This window comes from Sphaeramia orbicularis, chromosome 5, assembly GCF_902148855.1.
Source record: "Sphaeramia orbicularis chromosome 5, fSphaOr1.1, whole genome shotgun sequence".
Lineage (NCBI taxonomy): Eukaryota > Metazoa > Chordata > Actinopteri > Kurtiformes > Apogonidae > Sphaeramia > Sphaeramia orbicularis.
Window position 1 is genome coordinate 3,288,762 of NC_043961.1, and position 25,485 is coordinate 3,314,246.

Below are 25,485 nucleotides of genomic sequence, written 5' to 3' on the forward strand. Positions count from 1 at the left end.
GTGAGACTGGACATGTTTTTTACAGATTCTCAGCAGCAGTAGAGCTGAAAGGTCAAAGGTTATCAGAGCCTGAATCATCGAGGGTTCCACGTGGCGGGCTGAGGATCACTTCCCCGTCAGTTTAGGGACTTGGGGTTCTGAAGCGCTGAGGTTAACGAGGAAGTAGCTGGGTTTTCGAAGCTGGAATCGCACATTTGTGTACGTTACAATTGTGTTTGTTTTTTGTTTTTTTTTCTCTTAACTTGAACTGGTGTTGATTCCTGGATCCTGGTCCGAGTCCTGGTTTCGAACTGATGCTACCAGCCCTCCTCTCCACTGCTGCTTATAAAGTCATCATTACAATACGCATCATAATCAACTCACTGTACACCTTTTAGTAATCAACGCTAATTTAAGAGATTCTACTCCGTGGCGAACCTAGCTCCTGATTGGTTACTCTGAGGCGAGCTTGGTTCTGACAGGTTAAGGCCATTACATGTTGTGTAAGTCCCCCTGTTTGAGGCAGGGTGTGTGTGTTTATGTGTGTATGTGTGTGTTTATGTGTGTTTGTGTGGTGCATATAACTGGTATTAGGCACTGTGCTAGTCATTAGCCTCACCGGTTATCTACTGCAGCGAGTGCCAACAAGCTCTACTGGCCTTTTTTCTCGAAATAAAAGGGGAAAAAAAAAAATTGTAAAAGAGACAAAGAAAATGGACAAAAAAATAAAGAAAAGGACCCAAAAAGAAATGACAAAATAAACAACCTTATATATAGAATAAATATAGTATGTACAATTTGCTTTGTGTGCTTCTAAAAATAAATAGACAAAGCATTTCTTGCCCCCTTATAGAAGTATTCACAACTTTCCATTGACATAAGAGGCAGAACGCTGGCACCTGGTCAGTAAGAGAGTGGACGATAACAGACTGAGTGAACAGATGGAAAGATTTTACAACAGGACACCAGTCAAAACGCTGTAGAAAAGAAATCAGATGTCACTCCGGGTGAATTCGGGTGGTTTTTTTTTGTTTTTTTTTTCGATCCAGAGGATGTACAGGTGCACAGAGGAGTTATACAGTTGAGAGGATCCCTGCAGCACCAGCAGCGCCCTCTGGTGTCTGTGTCAAAACATTACAGTACTTTGTGCATTTGACCAGCGTGGAGAAGTGTACTTCTTCGTTACAGTGGTTGTTCGCTTGATGAAATTCATTCAACACAAAACAATGATCATTAAACGTTAAAAAGATTAGAGAAAGAAGGAAAGGAATAGAAAAAAAAAATCACAATTAACATAATTAACAAGTTTTTTTTTTTTTTAAATCTGATTTTTTTTTTTTTTTTTAAACAGGTAAAATAATCAAGTTTTGCACATTCACACTATGTGCCCTGCACATGCATTCTGCTGGCCCCTTCAAAACAGCACAGAGCTCTGACAAACGCTCCTAAAGTCAGGCGTCACATGCGTGTTTCTTCTAAGACTTTGCCTCTAGGCCAACGTCTGTACTCGGTACAGTCTGCCAAAATGGCTGTTTCTCTTTTACTTCCTCTTTCAACCTTCCAGTTTCCTGTGAGCAGCCGGAGGAAGACTACGGTTCGTACCAGCTGATTCTTAAAATCTGGTGGCAGGTAGTTTGTGTGTGTGTGTGTGTGTGTCACTATTTGATCAGTCGTTTTGCTGTTCGATTAAATATCCAGTCTCTCATCTTATTTTTAAAGACAACTTCCGTACAATACATTTATTCTTAACCATTTGTTTTTTTCACTTTCAATTTTGGTCTCTAGAAATAAAGGAAAACCTGGTCTTAGCTCTGGATTACATCTGGAAAACTTCAAGGAAATCCTTTCTTTGTTTTTCTTTAAACCAGTCACATTGTCTGGGAAACACTAAGCCTTTGCATAGAACCCTGGGGGAGGCTTTTTATGGTGGAACTTCTGTCAAACCTGACATCAAAACGGTTAAATCTCCGCAAATTAAAATGCTAGAAAGACACAAGCAGGTCTGCCTTATTGCACAAACCACATCTCGTCAGCACAGAGGGAGGACCGACCAAAACAATCAGCCAATAACAGGCCTATTCCAACAGACCTGATCCTTTACATTACATTCATGCTAACAGAGTTCGCAAGTCAACCACCGACCTGTTCCACAAACTGATATTCACTCTAAAACCTTTCTGAATCCAGTTTAAACCCCTTTCAGAGCAAAATATATACAGAATTAAAGGACACTATAGCTTTCTCCATTTTATATTATTCTGATATGTTATCAATGTACAGATGTTTTGCAGATGGTTTAAACGTAAATTTGGAAATACTCATAGATTGTATAAAAGTTGACGGAACTACCTAATGCTAATTTACTGATATGGTGAAAGAGTAAACTTGGCTCAACATGTGCATCTTTTTAATTGAACTTCTTAACCATATCAATAGTCGAATTATCTGTCAAATCTGATTTATTCAGTAAACAGAGGCAGGTGAATTAGCTGTTCTATTGGCCTTAAATGATTATTAATGTAAGAGTGATCTAATAAAAGGATCACCATTTGACTATTAGAAGGTCTAAATAATGGAACTGAGTGACTACATGAAATCTACTGAGTTATTATTTCTGGAGACAGTTTTAAAGTAGTGATATTTTGCTATTTTTAAAATGGAATTCTTCATTTTCCCTCATTTCTCTGTGGTCTCCATAAACTGTAAATGCTCTGCTTGGGTCTGAATTCTTCATTCATTCAACTCCACAGGTCCATCTTCAACCCTATTTCTGAGTAATGACACCAGAAAGGTGGTTTGGAGCGCTGGCCCTTTAAATGCACAGGAGACACTTCAGGCCCCGCCCCCTCCAGGTTATTGGCTGTGCTGCTCTGTCCTGTTCAACCAACAACTGAACATTTTAGGTAATGGGCTCAAAGTTTGGACATATTTTCAGTTTTTACTACAACCGCTGCTGCTGACAAACAATTATGTTGAACTCGGAGAAATGTTCATCTGAAGTCTGGACCTTATATGTGCAAATTTCATAACGTAACTAGTTATATAAGTAACAAATTAAGCAGGAATTAAAACAGGTTGTAGAAATCCACTCGATTTTTGCTAAAATGAATATAAAGATAGTTTTGCAGCATCTGGAGGGTTCAAATTCAAACTGTCTGAACTATTAGGGTCCAAATACACAAATAAATGAACCACAGACTAATAAAAGTGGGTTTAGACAAATATGAGCCCTTTAAGTGATTTATCTCCATTTATCATCATATTATCCTCTGTATTTTCCTTTTTTTCAGTGAAAATCAGGTCTTTTTCTATATTTAATTTACTGATCATGTATTTTAATCATCATGATGAGATAACAGTTGAGAAGTATTATATAAAAAGCAGAGAAAACTTACGAAAAAGGTACTTTTCAGTAAAATATATCATTAACTGAACCGTGTTTTCTGTCCCGTTCAGCCACTTGAGTTCATTAATACAACCAACAACTGAACATTTTAGGTAATGAGCTCCAAGTTTGGACATATTTTCAGTTTTTACTACAACTGCTGCTGCTGACAAACAAATATGTCGAACTTGGAGAAATGTTCGTCTGAAGGCTGGACCTGATATGTGCAAATTTTGTGACGTAACTAGTTATAGATGCAACAAATTAAGAAGGAATTCAAACAGGTTGTAGAAATCCACTTGATTTTTGTTAAAATTATTATAAAGATAGCTATGCAGCACCTGGAGGGTTCAAATTCAAATTTTCCGAACTATTATTGTCCCCAAATACACAAATAAATGAACTAAAGACTAATAAAAGTGGGTTTAGATAAATATGACCCCTTTAATGGAAGTCTAAGGACGTTTTGAGCCCAAATTCAGCAGCTGTCAGTGTTATTTCTAACTTCTGGTGTGACTGAACCTTTTAGTCACGTTTAACAACTACTCTGACGTTTCAATAGTCTGAAATGGAAACCAATTTGCAATTTTTATCCGTAGAAGCTGGATGTAGACGTCTGACTTTCTCCATCAGACAACAGACTACAACTGGTAAACAATCATTGCCCAAAAACCAACCTGGGTAATCAGTAGCTTTCCCCTGGTGTCAGACTGTACCACCTGCTGAACACTAATGAGTACATCCTGGCTACGCTAACGCAACACACGTCCACACTTTGGACCGACTCCGATCATCGGGCTGAGCTCTGCAGGTTTGTTCCGGTGTGTGGAAGCATGTTGAGCCTCTTGTCACTTACAGTAAGCCTGGCATGGGAAACACAGCAACTAGTACTAATGTGGCCGATGGTTTCAGGCAGGATGGGACTGGTACTATTCTCACCTAGAACAGTCTGGGACGAAACCAGACTTCGACAACCCTCCACCCACCACCACCATCACCCATGGCATCCTCCAATAAACCTATAGTGAGCTCAACAAACAGTAAAGTGTGCGTCTTTGTTCCTCGCCGATACTTTTCAACATGTTCCACTTACTATTTTTCCGCAGTTTCTGTGTGTTTGCTCACAACGAAAAGCCAAGACAAAATACAACTGGACTTCGGATTCTTGCATAACCTCAGAATTTGGTAGGAAGGACGCCAAACCTCCGTGAAGCGAAGGTTTTTTTTTTTTGTGTGTGTTTTTTTGGAGGGATTACAAAAGGCTATTGTGTTAATTACAAGCAATCCTCGCTAATAAATAGTTGAGAACAGGCGATTATTAGGCAAGTCTTAATGTAAGAGGTCAATTAATCCTTTTAGTGGCTGATGTAAGTGTTCGTTCTAATCTGATATTGACAATTCTCAAAAGCCAGGATTGTGAGGGAGTACAGGAGGTACAGGAATGACGACCTCCACTTTCTGTTCTGACTGGAATTAAGCAATGATTGGAGCTACGCCAGAAGGGATTTGAGCTGTTATGTTTGTGGTCCAGTCCCCTGTAGTAAACGCCAACTCCTGTTTCGTACACGCGGCGAGACCAAAGTAAAAGAGAGACAACAGCTAGCCCTATGCACTACGTCAAGAATAATTTTCATTTGTACATAAACATCCATTCGCTTCTGTTTACATCATATAGCACTTGGTGATTAAGCATTCTAGGCCTGTCTGGATAAAATTTTTGCTCTCTTTTGTTTTGTTTTTTTTTCTCCGTTTTTGTTTCAAGTGTTAAAATTAAATCATTTATAAACGGGAACGTCCCCATTGAAAATAATGAAGACTTTGCCCTTAACCGAGATATGGATTCATATTAAAAGCATTATTTACCAAAAATAATAATTTCAATAGTATAACAACAACAAAAGTAGTAGGACTCTTATTACGTAAAGTAGAGGAGTAGTAGAAGTCTGTGGGGCTGGATCCGTCATACGAGGGGGGTTTGTTCCACGGTCGCTGCGGCGAGTAGCGGGCTGCGGCGCATCAGTGTCGTCCTGATACGATGAGGATCAAACACTACTGGCCTGTCATGTCCGTCAGTCAGAGCCCCACAGAAGAATAGCCCTTGTACTGTTCACAGAGTCACATAAAGTTCAGGCATAAGGGTGATGTTTGTCGCTGTTCGTACAAGCCGATTCAAATTTTTCTTTCTTTTGTTTTTTTTTTGTGTGTGCGCACGTGTTGGTGCATGCATTCAATTGCCCAAATTACTGTCTCTGTCCCCGATGAACCAGCGCATGTGGAAGCAGAGGGCGAGGAAGCCGGTCCCCAGCAGGTCGCCCAGGGCCGTCAGGTACGGGATGGAGAAGTTGTCGGGGTCCATGCCTCGACCCCACATCCAGTGAACCATCCAGTCGGCCAGGTAGAGGAGGATCATCACCTGGAGACAGATTCAGACGGAGCGCAGAGGGTGAACACATGCAGATGGTTCAAAACGGAAGGTGGAAATCTACTGATGATTGTGTTCCAACCCCTCAACTGCTATTATGGAGTCGAAGAAGCAAGAATTTTAATGACACTATAAACACTATAAAGTTTCCCGTTGCTGCAACTACATGAGTTTAAGAGGAGTTTAACTTTCAAAACAGGGGTGTCAAACATACGGCCCGCCAAAGGGTCCAATCTGGCCCATAAATAAATAATGACAACTCCAATTTTTTGTCTTTGTATTAGTGTAAAAATGTTAAATTAAATGAAAATGTTTACATTTACAAACTATCCTTTCACAGAATGTGAATAACCTGAACAAATATGAGCAACCTGAAATGTCTTAAAAGAATCAAATGCAATTTCTGCCTGTTACTAAATGTTTTGTACCTTTGTAGATCCACTGTAACGTGTAATGTACATGTATAAATGATAAACTGAGGTATGATATGTTAAAATTGCACTAATTTTTCTGAAGAAATTTCAGGTTGTTCGTGGTTGTTTGTTATTCACATTTTTGGAAGTATGCTTTGTAGATGTAAATATTTTCATAATGTAATTTTACTTTTCCACTGTTATTATTTCACTGGTCCAGCCCACTTGAGATCATATTGGGCTCCAGATTTTTTATATGACATGAAAATGTTTACATTTACAAACTATCTTTTCACAAAAAAAAAAAAAAAGAATATTAGATACATTTTAAATAACCTGAAATGTCTTAAGAGAAATAAGTGCAATTTTAACAATATTTAGGCAAAGCAGATTTTAATCTCAAAATGTCTCTGTTTACTGTTTAAATAAAAGTTAAATAAAAAAAAAAAGTCCCGTGGATCAGACTGGGAGAAGCAAGACTTTGGCTCTATGAAGTCAGTAAATTATATTTTTAGAAGTAGCATAAAGTGCTGCTAAAGTTCTACTCTGTTCATGGTAGAAGTCCAGTCTATTTAAACCCAGTCCCTTAAAATGATTATACTCCCTAGTATATGACTCTGCAGTTGTTATTTTTCTGTAGGTTCAATTCACGACATTCACACATGAGCTTCAGAACCTGGTGATCATTCCTCCTTAACTTGGTTTAGATTCCCAGTGGTTACATAATCTGAGGTGTTTCTGAGTGTGTACCTGCAGTAGTGCAGCAGCCAGGTAGAAGGTGATGAAGATGGGGGTCAGGGTGGTGTGGCCTCCCCTCAGAGAGTTGATGGTGTAGAGGAAGACCAGGTGACCCGGGGCCACGAGGAGGAAGAGCACACGAGCAGAGCGAGAGTTCACAGCTGGAACAGAGGAAAGGGTCCAGATTTACCACCTCAGACTGCACTCCTCACACATATAGAATGTGATCTCACTTGTTACCTCCGCCAAGGAGGTTATGTTTTTGCCAGGGTTTGTTTGTCTGTTTGTCTGTCCGTTAGTGTGCAACATAACTCAAAAAGTTATAGACAGATTTTGATGAAATTTTCAGGGTTTGTTGGAAATGGGATAAGGAAGAAATGATTAACTTTTGGGGGTGATCGGGGGTGGGGGGGCCCACGGGGGGGCCCACGGGGGGGCCCACTGATCAGCCTTGGTGGAGGTCTGCGCTCTCCGAGTGCTTCTAGTTTAGGAAAGAAGTTACGGAAACAGGAAAGAAAATTGTTCCTAATGTTTTTACAGTTCTATTTGGTGTTGTGCCTGCTCCACTTAAATTTTCCTCCGTTAATAATGACTTGATTGCATTTACATCTTTATTGGCCAGGAGGCTTATATTGTTAAAGTGGAAATCCTCATCTCCACCAGCCTTCTCAAAATGGATCAAGGAGGTGCTCTATTTTCACAAACTGGAAAACTGGAGCCTTTAACACATTTGAAAAGACATGGACTCCTTTTCTGAACTATGTTAATAGTACAATCTGTCATGTTTCTCTTGACTGAGTATTGTATTATACAATATTGGTGTGCCTAGCAGTTTGGATTTATCACTACTTATTATTTATTTATTTATTTTGTTTGGAGTTTTTTTTTTTGGTAAAATTTAAAGTGGGAATTTTGTACTTTTATTTTGTATTTGTTTACTGTTTATTTATTTTTGTTTTTCCTGTAAGCTGGAGGGGATGTGTGCCAGGGGAGGGGGGTTTGTTCTGTATGTTGTTTGTCTATTTGTTTGACTTTCGGATCGAACAACGGAACTATGTTCTTTGTTTTTATATGTGAAAAAAACCCAGTAAACAGAAGGTTTAAAAAAAAAAAGGAATGAAGTTGAATAGAGTCAGTGATGGTCAAGGTCTATTGTGTCTGTTCTTTAACCCATAAAGACCCAGAGCTACTTTTGTGGCAGTTCCCAAATGATTTTTCCTCTATTTTTTTTAACTTTTCTTAAGTTATTTATCACCATTTATTTGAATATTATGCTCAAAATGTTGCATTCTTAAGTGAAAATTTGGTATTTTCCTATATTTAATTAACAGATCATGACATGTCCATAAAAGCTCAAATTGAAGTTGAACGTTATTATATCAAAAACAGAGAAAATGGAGGAAAAAGTGACTTTTTCAGTCAAATATAGAATTTTCTATAAAGTAAATTTTTATGCTCAAGTTATATTCACACAATTTGAGGGTCAATGGAAAAGCGATTAATGTACTTCCAACAGATTGGCTGATTTATGTAAAAAAAAAAAGTATAATAAATGAATACAAATACATGTAATTTATAAAGCATGTTTCATATATTAAATCTCAAATTGCAACAGAAAAAAAAAAAAAAAAAAAACATGAGAATTAAACAAATGATGATGATGGAAAGTAAAAAACTATGCATAAAATCTTAGAATAAAATGCTAAGTGGAGTAAAACACATTTACCTCAGAAAATGCACATTATTTTAAAATAAATACTTGTTGGATCGCTTTATTTAGAAATTGGAATCTCTGATCATGTTGAAGAAATATTTTCTGTATAAACACAGTAAATGTTTAATGTGTACTTTGTGGTCTCTTCTAAATTTAAACCTCTAATTGCAGGATGGGTTTTATGAAACACAATAAAAAACAACCCTGGAAAACTCTAGTTTTATGGGATAAAACAATGAGGATAAAACAGTGGAATGTTCCGCAGCCGCCCAGACACTTACTGGAACCGAAGAAGGATGAGCAGGGTGTGGGGCACTTCCTGGGGGTGGGGTTGGGATCCCCCATGGGCAGACCGTTCATGTGCAAATAGGTGGAGATCCGACTGGCCTGAACGGCGACCAGGTTACCGCCCACACCTGTGGAACGCACAAACACGGAAACACAAACAGAATACGACACCGTGAGTCCAGAACACAAACATATATTTCTATTATTGGATTTTTAATTTTTGTATTGTTTTTTTTTTTTTTTTTCTTTCATATGTTTTGTATTATGTTTGTGTCTGAAATAAACTAAACTAAACTAAAATATACAGCTGCGGAAAAAATTATTAGACCATCAAAAGTAATCAAAAACAATGGTTCTGCAATCCAGTTCTAACTCCTGTGTGTATCATGTGACTAAAACCGACAGAAAAAAAACATGGAATACCTAAAAGCACTGTTTTTGTCAATACAATGCCATATATATTGATTAATTTTGGTTATTATCAAGAAAACACGTTAAATGGATAGGTATCAGCTCTGAAATTAAACAACTATGAGCTATTTTTGCTGTTATCATTATATTTGTCCAAACAAATGCACTTTTAGTTGTACCAGGCATTAAAATGAACAAGAAATTGCAGAAAACAAGGGGTGGTCTAATAATTTTTTCTGAGACTGTACTTATAAAGGGTTCCTGCAGGTTTCTACAAGTTAAGTTTAAAGCTGCGTATGATTTTTGTCACCTATTTTTCATTAAATCTGTAAAACCCCAGTCATAGCCCAAGTATCACGTCTTTTTGTGATTACTCACCTGAATCTCTTTTCTCACGGTGAACAATTTTGAAGTGTACTCCACCATAAACAACCAATTTGTTTACAACAGAGCTGGTAGGTCAGTCGGGCAGTTTCGGAATTTTTTTTTTTTTTTTTTGCTTTTCCTAAACCTACCACCACCACCACTCTTCAGAGGTCAACTTTATTTTTAATTACAGCTTGTGTTTAAGTAACAATCTCCAACTTCATATTCACATGTTCATTCATTCCTTGCTTGTATACATATACATAGAGGGAAGGCTCGCATTTTCAGAAATTTGTCGCAACGTACACTGTGGGAAGCAGAGCTCCACACAGCCGCATTATGGCTGCAGCAGCAACAAACACAGAAACGGCTTCATTGCCTCTTGGTACTGCAGCTGCGTGGAGTTCTGCTTCCCACAATGCACATCGCAACAAATTTCCGAAAATGCCCCAGTGACCTACCGGCACTGTGCAAAATCAATCAAAAATAAATCAATAAACACTCAGCACTACTTTTGTGTCAATTCTCAAATGGAATTTTCTCTATATCAAACATTTCTTAAGTGATTTATCACCATTTATTTATGTTATTATCCTCTGTATTGTTGTATTTTATCAGTAAAAATCTGTTTTCTTCCTGTAGTTAATTCGCTGATCATGGAGATGTTCATAAAGTCAGATTAAAGTTGAGGGTTATTATGTCAAAAATAGAGAAAACTGAAGAAAAAGGGACTTTTCCAGGAAAAATCTATCATTAACTGAACGTAAACCAAGCATTTCCAACCAGTCATTAATCCGAGTCTGTGGGTTTTACTTGTGAATCAATGTTGTAGAAGATGACGGTGTTTCCATGGTAACTACGGAGCCTCTGAACGTCCAAATGGGTCATATCTGATGACCATGAAAAGATGAAGAACTGTATTTTACACCAATTATTTACAAGTATTGATAGAATTAGGGGTTCAGCAATTATTAAATATTTTACACTGATTGACCCTTGCTCTATCAAAACACCCTGGTCTCTCTAGTCTTTAATTTTTTTGTTGTTTTACACCAATTATTTACATGTATTGATAGGATTAGTGGCTCAACATGTATTAAACAGTTTAGATCAGTAGATGGTTTTGGTCAGCGATGGATGTTTGGGTCTTTAAGGGTTAATATCTGTCCAGGGACTGCAGATAAAAATAACCATTAGATTAACTCTGGTGCATTTACAGCAGTGTGAGTTAATGTATAATACAGGGATATTGTACATTATTTAAAAAAAAAAAACAGTGAATAAATAAATAGACGGTGTTACACTCAGGAATATGTCATTATAAAGAGCTGCTTGTTATTTTCCACCTAATGAGCCCTTAATTCCACCTCCCTCTATCAGCTCTAAATGATCACTTTACACATCATCTAATTCTGGAACACATTTGTCATCCTTTGCTTTTAGTAACAGATGGATGCGATGACATGAATATCTATCACGTGAGAACAAATTTTTCTATTTTTACTTTTCACACTGACATTAATCCTTTGTTATGTGTTATTTTCAGCTGCTGTAATCTCCAGCGTTTCACACTCACATTAATAATGTTTCCTCTAAATGCACTCAGTGGTGTTGTGGCTTACCATTGATGACGGGGGTGAAAACAGCCATACCAGCGAAGTTTGGGTTGGTAACAGTCTTGTCGAGGATCAGTCCACCGACACTGGAAGAACAGAAGATTTAACCGTTAGAGCAGCAATAAAACAGACTGAATTTAGGTTGGGCTTGGAAATACACTTATAATATTCTAGGCAAAAACTATTCCACTGAGAAAATGAAAATAATTAAATTGAATAATTATCTGTATTAAGCAGCATCCAAGCTTCTGTAAACCTACTGAGACAAAAATGAATTAAACTTACATCAGGGGTTTCATTGTAATCTCAAGCAGGTCAGAGCAGTAAAATTATAACATAATATATTATAAATTAACTTAGAAATTATCCCTATTTTATTATTTATTTCCACTAGTACTTTCTAATATGCAATTGCCCATTTTTCACTACATATATTTTTTTAGTTATTGTTACCCCATTCAGTTCGGTTTGTTCTGTTTCTTTGTTGACACTCTAGCACAGCGGTTCCCAACCTTTTTTGGCTCATGACCACATTTTAACATCACAAATTTCTGGCGTTCCCAGACATTCAAAACGGAGACATTTTTCTCTTGGAGATGTCTTAGTGGGGCCAGGCGGGTAAAGAAATTTTCCCATTCTCTGTTTGGTCCTCTCAGATATTACATCCTGCATTTTATTTGAACTTGATTTTTATTACGAAAAATGTGTGGTGTTTTAATTATAATAAAATATATAGTGAATCATTTTACTTTTTTTTTTTTTTTTAACAATTACTAGAAATTTCAGGCGACCTCATATGAATTTCATAAACAAAACACAGCTCTAGCAGCAAAACTATTGGTTGAATTCATACCAAATTGGGTTTATAGATTACCAGTAACCAAGAATAGCTCTGATTGCATTTTGGGAACAGTAGATCTAAGTTGAAATTTTTATGAATTTTTCAAATTTTTTTCCTCTCCCATTTACTTATAATGGGCAAAATTTCAAACGTCTATAAAAACATAAATTTTGTTTCAGTTTACTTCAGACTTGGCACATATATAGAGGCCACTGATGTGACATCAGCACATGCATAGACGTGATGACATCAGCTGGATCGATGACAAAATAAGATACAATATACACAAGGGGTGGGGTTTGTTGTGTCTGTTTCTTTCCTTTTTGTCTTGTAATATTTCTTATATGTGTATATATTTGGTGTTGTGCTGTTACTGGAACATTAATTTCCTGAGGCTCTACCCACGGGATCAATAAAGTTCTATCTAATCTAATCTAATTTAATCTAATCTAATGTAAATAATAACTAATTTTTTCGTGTTTTAGTGCAAAAAAGTAAAAGCGCAATTTTAATGATATTAATAAAATTCCACTCATTCTTCTGAAGAAATTTCAGGTTGTTCATGATTGTTTAGAATATTCACATTTTATTGTGAAAGCATAGTTTGTAAATATTAAATATTTCATCATATAATGTTACAGAATTTTACTTTTTACACTGAAACTAAGACAAACCTTTGGAGTTTGTCATCATTTATGCTATTATTTTACCGGTCCAACCCTCTTGAGAGTTAATACCTTCAGTGCAACTCACAAATCCCTCCCATGGGTCAGACTGGACCCTCTGGCGGTTCGGTTCTGACACCCCTGAGTTACATCCGCTCATAGTTCATGTGTCTAATATTTACCTAAAACCAGTCGCTGTGGGTGTGCAGATGCTACCAGGTTTAATGTACCATAACTGGGTAAAGTTTGCATAAGCAGAGTTCTCCTGCTGTGTCCTACCTGCTGATGGCCATGGCAATGATGACGGGCTCCCATCCAGAGTAGAGGACCTCCCTCGTGGATGGGATCTTCCTGGCGATAAGGACCCACAGGGGACACATGGCCACGAACGCAGCACACACCAGTGGGTTGGCGTAGTTGTTGAACTCTGAAAAAGAAAGAAAAGAATGAATATTGGGGATAATTCATAATAATAATAATAATTCAATATTCTTGTTTTTACTGTAACGCACTTTTCATTGGTTATGATCTTATCTTATCCACATTCAGCCAAATTTGATCTGAAGTGGGCCAGACCAGCGAAACAATAACATAATCATATATAAATAATGTCAACTCCAAATGTTCTTCTATGTTTTAGAGTGGAAAAAGTTAAATTATGCAATGAAAACGTTTACATCTACCAGCTATCCTTTAAAACAATGTGAACAACATGAACAAACTGAAATTTCTTAAGAGAACTAAGTACAATTTTAACAATATTCTGTCTCAGTTTATCATTTACACGTGTACATTACAAAGTACAGATCACAGTGGATCTACAAATACACAAAACATCCAATAACAGGCAGAAAATGGGTAAACTTGCACTTCAGACAATTCAAAATATTCATATTTGTTCAGGTTATTTGTGTTTTTGTGAAATGATAGTTTGTTTTAGTGTAAATACAGTAAAATGACATGAAAATGTTTATATTTACAAAGAGAAAAAAAATTGGAGTTGTGTGTATTTATAGGTTATTACCTCTGATAAGGAGGTTATGTTTTCATTGGGGTTTGTCTGTTAGCAAGATAACTCAAAAAGTTATGGAAGGATTTTGATTAAATTTTCAGTAAATGTTGATAACGGCACAAGGAACAAATGATTAAATGATTAATGATTAATGAAATGATTAATGAAATGATTTGGTGGTGGTCGGGGGGGGGGGGGGGGGGGGGGGGGGTGTCTACTTTGGTGGAGGTCTGCGCTTTCCGAGTGCTTTTCTAGTTCTGATAGTATTTTACTGATCTGACCACTTGAGATTAAATTGGTCTGTATGTGGAACCTGAACTAAAATGATTAATATCTTCAGTGTAATTTTTGCATTTCACAAATTCATTCAACGGGCCAGACTGGACCCTTTGGGGGGCCGGATTTGGCATGTTTGAGACCTCTGATTTACAGTGAAAAATGCAAAATGCTGAGGATAATATCATAATAAATGGAGAATAATTACATACAAAAGGTTAAATAGAGTGAAAAATTAATTTGGGATCTGCCACAAAAGTAGCAGTGGGTCTTTATGGATTAAGTTCATTTTAAGTCTGTGAGCTGAACTCTTATGACCTCATGTACTGACTGATAATCCTCCATGTTGTCTGTAGGGGGCAGTGTTGCTGTTATAGTGTCTGTTGGAGGCGAGTACAACCACCCAACATATATATAAGTAGACAGACCACATACGGTTTGTACACAAGACCCAGACACCAGCTGTGTTTTAACGTGTTTCAACCAAAACAAGCCCAATGAGCTGAATATAGTCCGTCTCTGCGGTATTTGGAGTGAGTAAAGTTTGTGGCCTTCCAGACAGAGGGAGGACTTATGGGATTTGGGTCAGGATGGTTTCATTGCTTTTCTGTGAATCTGTCTGTGCTAAGAGGAGGAAACAGTTTAATACAGATGGGTGTGGAGGAGGCGGTGGCGCTGACGACAAAGTCAAATAGCTGTGGAATTCATTCCTAAAACGCAGTGAGGTCAGGTGTTGTTGGGTGATATCTTTATTTACCACAGTGTCACATGTTAGGCTCATATGCACATGCAGCTGGAGCCACTGTCCGAACAGCCTGTTACTGCGTGACGACTAAATAAAGCATTTTCCAATAACGTGTCCCAACAAATCAACATTAACCTTCTGGTATCCAGGTGAGCATATTATGCACACTTTATACTTCAGATTATAAAACGTCATATTGTTTTTCACAATTTGAGTCAGGTCAGAGGCCACTAAAACCAGCCCACTGTAAACAACAATGGAAAGTTTCTCTGAATTGAGTAAAAAATGGGCATTCACACATTTTAGCTCAAAACTGTTTAATTTCAGAGCAGATATCTACCCATTTAACATGTTTTCTTGATAAAAACCAAAATCACTTCAGTTCTTCCATCAATATCTATGTCACTGTACTGACAAAAACAGTGCTTTTAGACATTCCATGTCTTCTTTTCTGTCTGTTTTAGTCACATGACACACACAGGAGTTAGGACTGGATTGCATAACCTTTGTTTTCGATGACTTTTGATGGTCTAATAATTTTTTCCGTGACTGTATATCCAGTACTGCACAGAAAAGACCAACATTATGTTAGTTTAGTGAAGTTCTAATGTCCACAAATATGCATTTGTGTCTGTATTTGATCCAATCTGATAGATGTGAAGTAAGTACTTCATTGCATAACCATTGTTTTTGATGACTTTTGACGGTCTAATAATTTTTTCCATGACTGTATGTTGTTCTTATGTTCTAAAGTAATGTTCCTTTCAAAGGAACAGGTTTTGTTTGTTTGTTTTGTTTTCTTATCTGTTTCATTTGTAAAAAGTAAGTGGGATTACTTTGTTTCGTTGCATATTCAAAATAAAGTAAACTAACTAAATAAATAAACAATATATGTATTTTTTTGTTGGTTTTTTTTTGGCCACATAGGCTATAGGAAAGGAACCAAATATGGTAACTTCACTGACCTTGATTTTTTACATGACAATAAAATATTTCTGAAAAATTTCACATAAGTAATAAAGTCTTATGTTGTCCAATAACACACTACAGTTGAGATTTTGAATTTCAGAGTATTTATTTAAGTGAACTAAAGTGGGTTAAAAAAAATAGGACAGCTAGTGAGTATTTGGTATTTTTGTTTCCAGCTCAAGTTGATGAAATACAAAAAAATGTTGAAAAGTTCAAAACCAAATGGATGTTGACAAGTATTCATGTCACTATTTGTTATATTGTCTGCCAATTGTAATTCTGTTATTTACTTTCATTGCTGTTTCGGGAGGGCGGGGGGGCTTGTGGTTCTGGGGGTTTATGCTCAGGGGAGACTCACACAGTGTTACCAGTTCATGTCAGAAAAGATATGTAATGTGTTAAAATGTAATAAAGATGTGTGTTAAAAAAAAAAAATTCAAAACCAACTGTATAAAAAACATTTTTGCTTACTCTGTACTTACTCCTAGTGCAGGTTTCTGTTCTAATAGTGATCCTTTATTATTTCTACTGCACTGGCAATGATTGAGGAGGGATTATTTTAAGTACAGTTTGTTGTTTGCTCTGTTTTGCTTTGTTTTGTTCTGTTTTTGTTTTTTTTTATGGTGCTAGCTGCGTTTGATTTACACCCATGCTTACTTAAGATTTCTGTAAGGACCATTCAGTAATGCACTTGTATTATATTGAGAAAACGTCAATAAAAAGATCTTGATAAAAAAAAAACCCCCAAAAAAAACCAAAAAAAAAACATTTTGACATTACTATGGCGCTGTGCAGATTACACCCTCTTGGGGGTCAGAGCCTCTAAGTGGGACACCAGAGGGTAAACTGAGGCGTCTTACCCAGCTCCTTGTACAGTCCTGTGGAGATGCCAGCCAGCAGGGACAGGGTGATCAGGTCTCCAAGGCTCGCAGCGATCGGTGTGGCCACGTTGTCCGGGTTGATGCCAACTTTCCTGGACGCAACGATGACGCCGATCATGATGAGACCTGAGGATCAGGAATGATATTATCAGCATCGACCTTCAGGACACTGGGACCACGTTCACTGCTACAAATACACTTAGTCATTGCAAAACATTGTCATGGGCAGGAAGTGAAAAAGAGGAAGTGGTGGTGTCCTACACAGGCTGGAATGTGGTTGGATTCCAGTCTGACACACTGTGGTTCATGGTCGGCATCCCAACTGCATCAGAAAGTCATGACACGCATCAGTTGTCAAATTTAGCTTCATGGAAATAGATTATAGAAATAGAAATAGAACGTTTGCCTATTTCAAGCATGAAGAATACAAATTTACCAGTTCATAAGTAGTAAAAATGAAAACGATTTTTTTACTGGATAAGAATCCTTGGCATTCAACGCCACTGGTAAGTTGAACACCATTCTATAAAAACATATTGTACAGATGAAAATAATGACTTGTCTTAATAAATCACTGATCCCTTTATAATGACATATAGTATTGTGAGTTTCATATTGTTTTTTTTTTTTTTTTTTGTCTAGTGTGTGGTCGAATCTGTATTTTTGATATTAACAAATATGAATCCAGGGAATGCCAGTGTTTTGCTGATCAGTATTTGTATTATTATATTCAGATATAATAACTTGGAACAGGAAAAAGCCTGAAATAGCTGATTGAACTCACTGGAAAAATTGAAATCTTACCAAGTGTATTTTTCTCATTTCTAGTCCAAATATCTCATCACACTTAAAATAAGACATAATCACCTACAGAGGAACTTTTCAGTGAGATATAAGAACTGATTTATATACAATAGATCTAGAAAATCTGATTTCAAGAAATCTTACCAAGATAATTTTCACTTGTTCCATTGGCAGATTTTTTGCTTATTTCAGATTTTTTTGCTTAATTCAAGCAAAACAAAAAATCTGGCAATGAAACAAGTGAAGATTTAGATTTTTTCCAGTGCTGAATGACATCATACCTCCCCTCCTATAAAACAGTGTCAATAAAAATGCATTATGTATCTAAGAAATGAACTGCCTTTGACTATTACAAACCAGATAACTGATGAACTAGACATCTGACTTAAAGTAAGCAAAACCTAAATAAACACATTTGATCAAACTAAATGTGTAACCACCCATCTGTTCTAAAACATCTGGGGAGACTTTTGATTAACTTTAGAGCTGGGATAGGTGAGAACTCATCTGGTGTACTGGTCGTACTCTGTCAAAATAAAGGTGAATATTTCTGTTTTGTTTATTTTCCCGAATATTTCCGAGTATTTCATCATCCTTCTTCCTTCTGCCATCTCTGTCTCTCTCTACGTGGAACAACAACAACCTCTGAGCTGCAATTAAACTCTCAGAATGGCAAGTTTTGACAAATATGTGTCTTTTGAAGTACTTGGTTTACAAGTAAAATTTCATAAATTTAATACAATAATACACTTCCTTTTGTGCACATGTTCCACCAAATCAGCTTCAATCCTGACACTATTTTGCAGCATCCTGAAAGCATCAGCAAAGGCCGACACCGACCAAAATAACCCAGATATCTTTTGTCTTTGTAATTTTACGAGTCGAGAAAGTCATAGTTTGTTGTAAAACAGCTTAAGTACCAGACTGTGAAAATGCGTAAATTTAAAGACTAAACAGCAGAAAATCACCGTAAAATTCTGTCTTTATGATCTGTTTTCACCTCACTCTCAAAGAACGAAGTTAAAATGTACCAAAGTAAAAGCTGTTTTAATGTTGGGGATGAGACTTTACTATCTTTACCACAAACTGTGACTTTTGGCTCATAAATTTGTCTTTTTCATTAACAACCATCATATTTCTAAATGGAGACACAACTTGTACCTATATTGTAAATATTTATATATGATTTAAGCCTAAATTTATATAAATATTTGGATAAATGGCAGATTTCTTTTCACTGTATATTCTCCCTGCACTGTATTTTTTATAACTTGCTGCCACCAACTGGGAAGTTTCCCCACGGTGGGATCAATAAAGTCTTATCTTATTCAAACAGGATCAAACAATTATCCGTCTCTCACTACTGACCTCCATGAGGCACAGGGGAAGATGCAGGACTGTTGCTCTTTACACGTAGTTTTGTAAAACATGTTAAAAGTAGGAATTAATCAGCCAAACCTTTTAATCAGTACATCTATTTATATCATAAATGATCCAAAATGTCCTGTTTGTGTTCACCTGTTTTGACTGTGACTATAATTCCAGCTGTCTTAATGATTAAAAAGACTAAAGTCTTTAACTCACCTCTGACAGCAACACTCATGCACTAAATTGTTTTAAATTTTACCTTGTGTATATTCTTTATTACCTGTATATATACTTATATGTTGTACATATTTCTTTTCTGTAGTATAAAGTTAGTTTTTTGTATATTTTAGTAGTAATTAGTAGTATTTTAGTAGTATTTGTATCCTATACAGTTGTTTCTGCATGTGTTTACTGCTAAATGGATTTTTTTTGTTCCTGTTCTATTCTATTCTATTCTATTCTATTCTATTCTATTCTATTCTATTCTATTCTATTCTATTCTCTTCTCTTCTAATCTCTTCTATTCTTATCTCTTCAATTCTATTCTAGTCTAATCTCTTCTCTTCTATCTTATCTATTCTAAACTATTCTCTTCTAGTCTATTCTAATCTCTTCTATCGTGTCTATTCTAATCTCTTCTATTCTCTTCTAGTCTATTTTAATCTCTTCTCTTCTAGTCTATTCTTATCTCTTCTCATCTGTTTTAGTCTATTGTATTATAATCTCTTTTCTTCTAGTCTATTCTAAACTCTTCTCTTCTAGTCTGTTCTATACTCTTCTATTCTGGTCTTTTCTAAACTCTTCTCTTCTATTCTAGTGTATTCTAAACTCTTCTATTCTAATCTATTCTATACTCTTCTCTTCTATTCTAGTCTATTCTAAACTCTTCTTTTCTCTTCTAAACTCTTCTCTACTCCTCTAGTCTATTCTAAACTACTCTAGTCCCTTCTATATCAGTTATGTATGTTGGCTGAGCTAGCGTGCGGTTGCTAGTAAACGTAGCTCCTGTTTTCTAATCTGTCCAGTGGACTTGATCCCAGAGGCTGATGGGTAACTGTTTACTCTGTCAGTACAGTGTGTGTGTGTCACATCCTGCGTGGTTGGCGTACCTAGCAGCAGAGAGGCGATGAAGGCGGTGGCCACGCTGGACGCACACAGCAGCACCGCATGGCCCAGCCTGAAGTGGCCCTCTGGGATCCAGCCAAATATCACAGCAGCTATGGAAGCCAGAAAACCCACCACTGTGGCCTGGACCTGAACACAACACAGGGACACAGGGCTGCTTATTGAGGAGTAGTCTTTGAAGCACAGGTGTCAAACATACGGCCCGTGGACCAAAACCGACCCTACAAAGGGTCAAATCTGGCCCGCGGGATAAATTTGTGAATCTGAAGATATTAACGGTCAAACTTATTTTAGCTCAAATTGATTTCTTTTTTTTATAATTTTATTTTTCAAGAAGGTTTAGTACAGAAAAACAGTGAAATAACAAGAATATTTAAAGAGGGGTGTACATAATCAAATAAATTACAATAACAATGTACAGGGAAATACAATAAAAGAGAATATATAAATAAAAAAATAAAAAATAAAAAAAAGATTTAGGCAAAGTCCGGTTGTCTTAGTAAGATACATGTCATCCATTTCTCCCATATTTGATCAAATCTATCATTTTGGACTCTGTTGTAAAATGTGATGTCGCTCCATCACAAAAATCATGTAAACAATTTGATGCCAGTCTTCCAGGGTTGGAGCATTTATGTTTAACCATTTTTTAGTAATAGCTTTCTGAGCAGCTATACTCAACATTCCAAACAAACATTTAGTGTCCTTAGTTGTGTTCAATGAGTAAATATAACCAAAAAGCAAGTCACCCCAGTTGAATTTGGTTTAATTTGATTTCTAATGGGTCGAAGCAGAAAAATAATTGCATAACAACCTATGAAAAATAATAACTACATATTTATGTCTTTATTTTAGAGTTAAAAAAAGGAAAATTATGTGATGAAAATGTTTTACATTTACAAATTATCCTTCTCGATAAAATGTGAATAATCTAAACAACCACAAAACCTGAAATTTCATTATAAAACTTAGTGGGATTTTAATAATATTCAGCCTGTTACTACATGTTTTATGCATTTGTAGATCCACCGTGTCTGAAAGTTGTGAATGAGAAGCTGAGGCAGAATATTGTTAAACTGCACTTTTACTATTTTTATACCAAAAAAAAGAATTATTTTGAGTTACTTTTTATAAGTTAGTGTGTTACTGTTTTACCGGTTGAGATCATATTGGGCTGTATATGAATTCTGACACCCCTGATGTAAGTTTAATACATGCATTTTTGTTTTAGTCTTCTTCTGTTACAAGTAAATACATGGAACCTAATAATAGTAAAAGAACCTATAAATAATGACAAATTCAAACTCCAAATGATTACCTATTACTAAATGTTTTGTACCTTAATATTGTTTAATTGCACTTATTTTTCTGAAGCTATTTCAAGTTGTTCATGGATGTTCAGGTTATTCACACTTTTTTATATATAATTTAAACATTTTCATGATTTAATTTAACTTTTTTTGCACTGAAACAAAGACAAAAGTTTGGAGTTATCCTCATTTATTGGTTATTATGCTATTATTTTACTGGTCTGGCCCACTTCAGGTCATATTGGGCTGTATGTGACTAAAATGACTTTGACATCTGTATTTGTTCATTTTAATCCATGTGTTTAATATTCTATCTATTAATATTTCTGATGCAAAAACAATGATGTGAATCTCCTGTGGGTTTTTACTGTATTGACATGACTACATTTTGTACATGAACAACCATGATGCCTTTATTTTTTCCCCAAACAGAGAATTCATCTGCACACAGGATTAAAACAAGCAGAAGCTCAAACACAACCCTGTAAAAGGAGCTACCGTTGTGACCTGGCGTGAGTGCAGGCTGACCCTAAATATCCAGCCAGCGCCGGCTGAAAGTGTTCCAGGAACTATGGACTCACCAAATATTACATAATCCCAAACCCACTTAAAATGACAAACCATCAGCAGAGGTGGCCCATCCTAACCCTGACTTTATAAAAAGACACCAGATTATAGGGGCATAACCAAGGCTTTGTGGATGGAGCTGAAGCGTTTCGGTGGATTCTCATCAGAGCTAATGTTCAGATGCTGTGTTTACTGTAGATTCACTGCAATGACGTATAAAACATGACCGCCCCCAGGTTTACACAGTAACTGAACGGCCATGTAAATGAGAAAACCTGGTTTGCTGTAAAAGAAAACTGCCTAATGACATTTCTGCTGGAGAAACCTGATTATTTGATCGCATAAACCTTCGATCAGTGCAATAAGATCCAGGCTCTGATATAACAGCGAAACCAAAAGACGCCGATCATCATATGGACTGTGACTCATCACTGAAAAGTACACATAAATCTGACTCATCACCCACTGTTTAGGACTAACCTCAGAACTGAATCGATAAAGACCATCAGATTTGTAGCTTTAACCTGATTTTTGCCTATAGCATGGGTGTCAAACATATGGCCCGTGCGCCAAAGGGCCCGATTGGTGAAATGCAAAAGTTACATTGAAGATATTAACAATCAAGGATGTTAAAATCATTTTAGTTCAGGTTCTACATACAGATCAATATGATTTTAGGTGTATTAGACCAGTAAAATTTGACCATAATAACCTATAAATAATGAAAAATCCAAATTTTTCTCCTTCTTTTATGTCCGTGTTTCTCAGTGGGAGCGGTACTGTCCCCCAGGGGACATTGGGTCAACGTTGGGGGGGCGTTTGAGGCACAAATGTTAGTCGGTGTTATTCCTCACAGTGTATAAATATCCATATCAGAGGAAAGTTTGTTTCCAGCGCTGCTTTTGCTGGCGCTTATCAACAACCAGCAATGGCAAATGTAGTGCACCCCCCCAAGGTCTTCCATCTCGATAGTTACTTACTGCCCCCCCCCCCCCCCCCCCGGCAATTTGGATGGTGGGTGACAAGGAGGATAATGATGAGGTAAGGGGGGCTTTACCTACGGAGCGATATAATGTCCATTCCACCACCACCCCGCTCACAAACAGAATTTCGGGAGTCGGGGGGGCTCATGATGACATTAAGGGGCGGTTGTTCTAAAAAGGTTGCGTAAAAAAAGTTCAATTAAATGAAAATATTCACATTTACAAGCTACAAATTTAAGAAACCTGAACAAATATTGAGTGCAATTTTGACAATATTACACTTTTTATTAAATATTTTGTGCTTTTGTAGTTCCACTGTAATCTGTAAATTGTAATTCACATGCTTAAATGAAAAGCTGAAGCATAATAGAAAAAAGAATGTAGAAATTTCAGCTTGTTTGTGGTTGTTCATGTTATTCACCTTTTTTTTTAAAAGGATACTTAGTAGATGTAAACAATTCCACGACATAATTTTACTTTTTTTTTTAACTTTTATTATTTTGCTGATACGGCCCAGTTGAGATCAAATTGTGCTGTTTGTGTCCCCTGAACTAAAATGAGTTTGACCTTCTTGTTCTAAGGACTGTCCCATCTCAAAAGTAGACATAAATCCTACTCCTCACAACTGAATCGGTGTAAAGACTGATCCGATTGTGTTGCTTTAACCTGATTTCTCCCTGTAGCCTAGTTTGTTAAGTGCATGTAGACGTTTCCTCTTGTGATTGTTTTACCTGAATGAGGGCCAAGTTCCCCATTATCATCTTCCACATGTCCTTAGCCGTGTCCATCTGGCCAATATTAGCCTGAAAAGAGACAAGAACACATTAGGTCAACAGATTATGTATAGGCGTGTGTGTGTGTGTGTCTGTGTGTTGTTTGTTGTCCCATCAGAACAATACGATGTCAGTTCTCCGTGGACAAAGGCCTTCTGATCTGTGATCCCCCACCCTGCGGCCGACACCACTTATCTCATCTTCCCTCTTTAATGCACGCACACACACACACACACTTAGGGTCTGGAGAGTGGAGTGGCTGTGGCTACACTAGGCCACTGTTTATCCGGAGCTATGATCCTGATGCTCATCCACAGTGAGAGGACACAAACAGAGGATCTCCTCTTCCTCTGTGTCCCCTCACATTTACATATGCAGAGGGAAGAGAAACATCTGGACACATCGAAATACATACGAGTTGTATGAGAATATCCACATCTTTATGGCTTTAAAATATAATGGAGTTTTACAGAAATTAGTTCTTTTTTTTTAAACTTCTATTTATTCAAAATTTTTTTCCCCCAATTATTTTTATTAGATTTTATTACATTTTTACAACAACAAATGGCTCAGCACAACACCTGGTCTATATGAAAATAAAATACGAAGCTGTTGGAAGATAAGCAGAGTAAGAAAAAAAAAGAGTAGGCTAAACCAAGATAAAGCAAATAGTCCACAGTATGGACTTATAGTGAGGATAAAACAAAGATCAGACAATCAAGCCGTGCCAGGTGAGATCAATAGTGATCTAACTGTGAACAGGCACCAAAGATTCTCAGTCACTGATAACGTCTGAAAGCACAGAAGTGACTGATGAGTTAGTGAAACGAAAGTATGGAGTCCAAATTTTCATAAACTGTCCCTTTGAGGAGTGAAGTAAACAGGTCAAATATTCCATAGGAACGCATTCCAGAAGAATTTTATGCCAAGTTGTTTTAGTGGGAGGTTTGTCATTGATCCAAGACATGAAAATATTTTTCCTTGCAGCATATGCGAAGATTATCTATTTAAGTTTATTGATAACTTTACAAACAGTAAACAAACAAACATAAAAACAGTCTGTAAAATTTGAATTATAATGACACCACAGGACTGGTTTATGTAATATACTGAGGTAGTATATTATGTTTGCACAATAGCTCATATCTTATAGTAAAATAAAAAACATAAGTATGTGAATCAAGAATGTTATTTCTTTACAATCAAAGTGAAAACAAAGACAAGCAGACACAGAATTTAGTTGCATTTTAACCCTAGGATGTTAATATTTAACCCTTGTATGGTGTTTTGGTCTGTGGAACTCGTTTTCATTTTTTATTAAAAGAAAAATGATGAGTAGTTATTTTTTAATTAATTTTTCCCTGTCATATCTTGATTATATTACATTTTATAAAAAAAAAAAAAACAACTAAAAATGAGCAGCACTTCAACTCATATTGTGATCTAACAAAGGCAAAAGGCAAATATTAAATATATATGATTTTTATGTTGCTTGTAATTGGGATGAAGTAAACATCTGTTGAGTATTTTAACGTTAAATTGTTTGATTATGTTGAATTAAAAACCAACAGACGCAGCAGGTCTAACATACCCACGAACAATGGCTGAATAACAAAAATCTGAACACCACACAAGGGTTAAAAAATGATGCTGTTTAATTAATACTTTTCCCAGAAATGTTTGGCTAGAAGTTTGATCTAAGCTCCTTTACTTGAGGAAAAACTGAAAAAAACAAGCTAACCTGCAGGATAATGTTGGAAATTATACCTCATACCAAAAAAATGTGTATATGAGTTGATAAAAGCTCATAGACTGGACACGTCGTCACCCACTG

General features: G+C 36.4%; 1 protein-coding gene and 1 long non-coding RNA gene across 2 annotated transcripts in view; one reads left to right on the forward strand and one right to left on the reverse strand.

The window, feature by feature from the left end:
• The first annotated feature begins 252 nt into the window (after positions 1 to 252).
• Positions 253 to 19,979, forward strand: LOC115419187 (uncharacterized). The gene is made up of 3 exons (XR_003935413.1): positions 253 to 486; positions 9,567 to 9,571; positions 19,969 to 19,979. It is a non-coding gene; the product is annotated as an uncharacterized LOC115419187 (long non-coding RNA).
• LOC115419185 (solute carrier family 41 member 1-like) overlaps positions 4,604 to 25,485 on the reverse strand; it is a 43,350-nt gene continuing 22,468 nt past the window's right edge. Inside the window, 8 exon segments of the mRNA XM_030133830.1 lie at positions 4,604 to 5,777; positions 6,950 to 7,098; positions 8,933 to 9,067; positions 11,339 to 11,418; positions 13,118 to 13,265; positions 16,701 to 16,847; positions 20,003 to 20,147; positions 23,610 to 23,681. Coding sequence (XP_029989690.1) covers positions 5,592 to 5,777; positions 6,950 to 7,098; positions 8,933 to 9,067; positions 11,339 to 11,418; positions 13,118 to 13,265; positions 16,701 to 16,847; positions 20,003 to 20,147; positions 23,610 to 23,681 — 1,062 coding nt within the window. The 3' untranslated portion in view covers positions 4,604 to 5,591.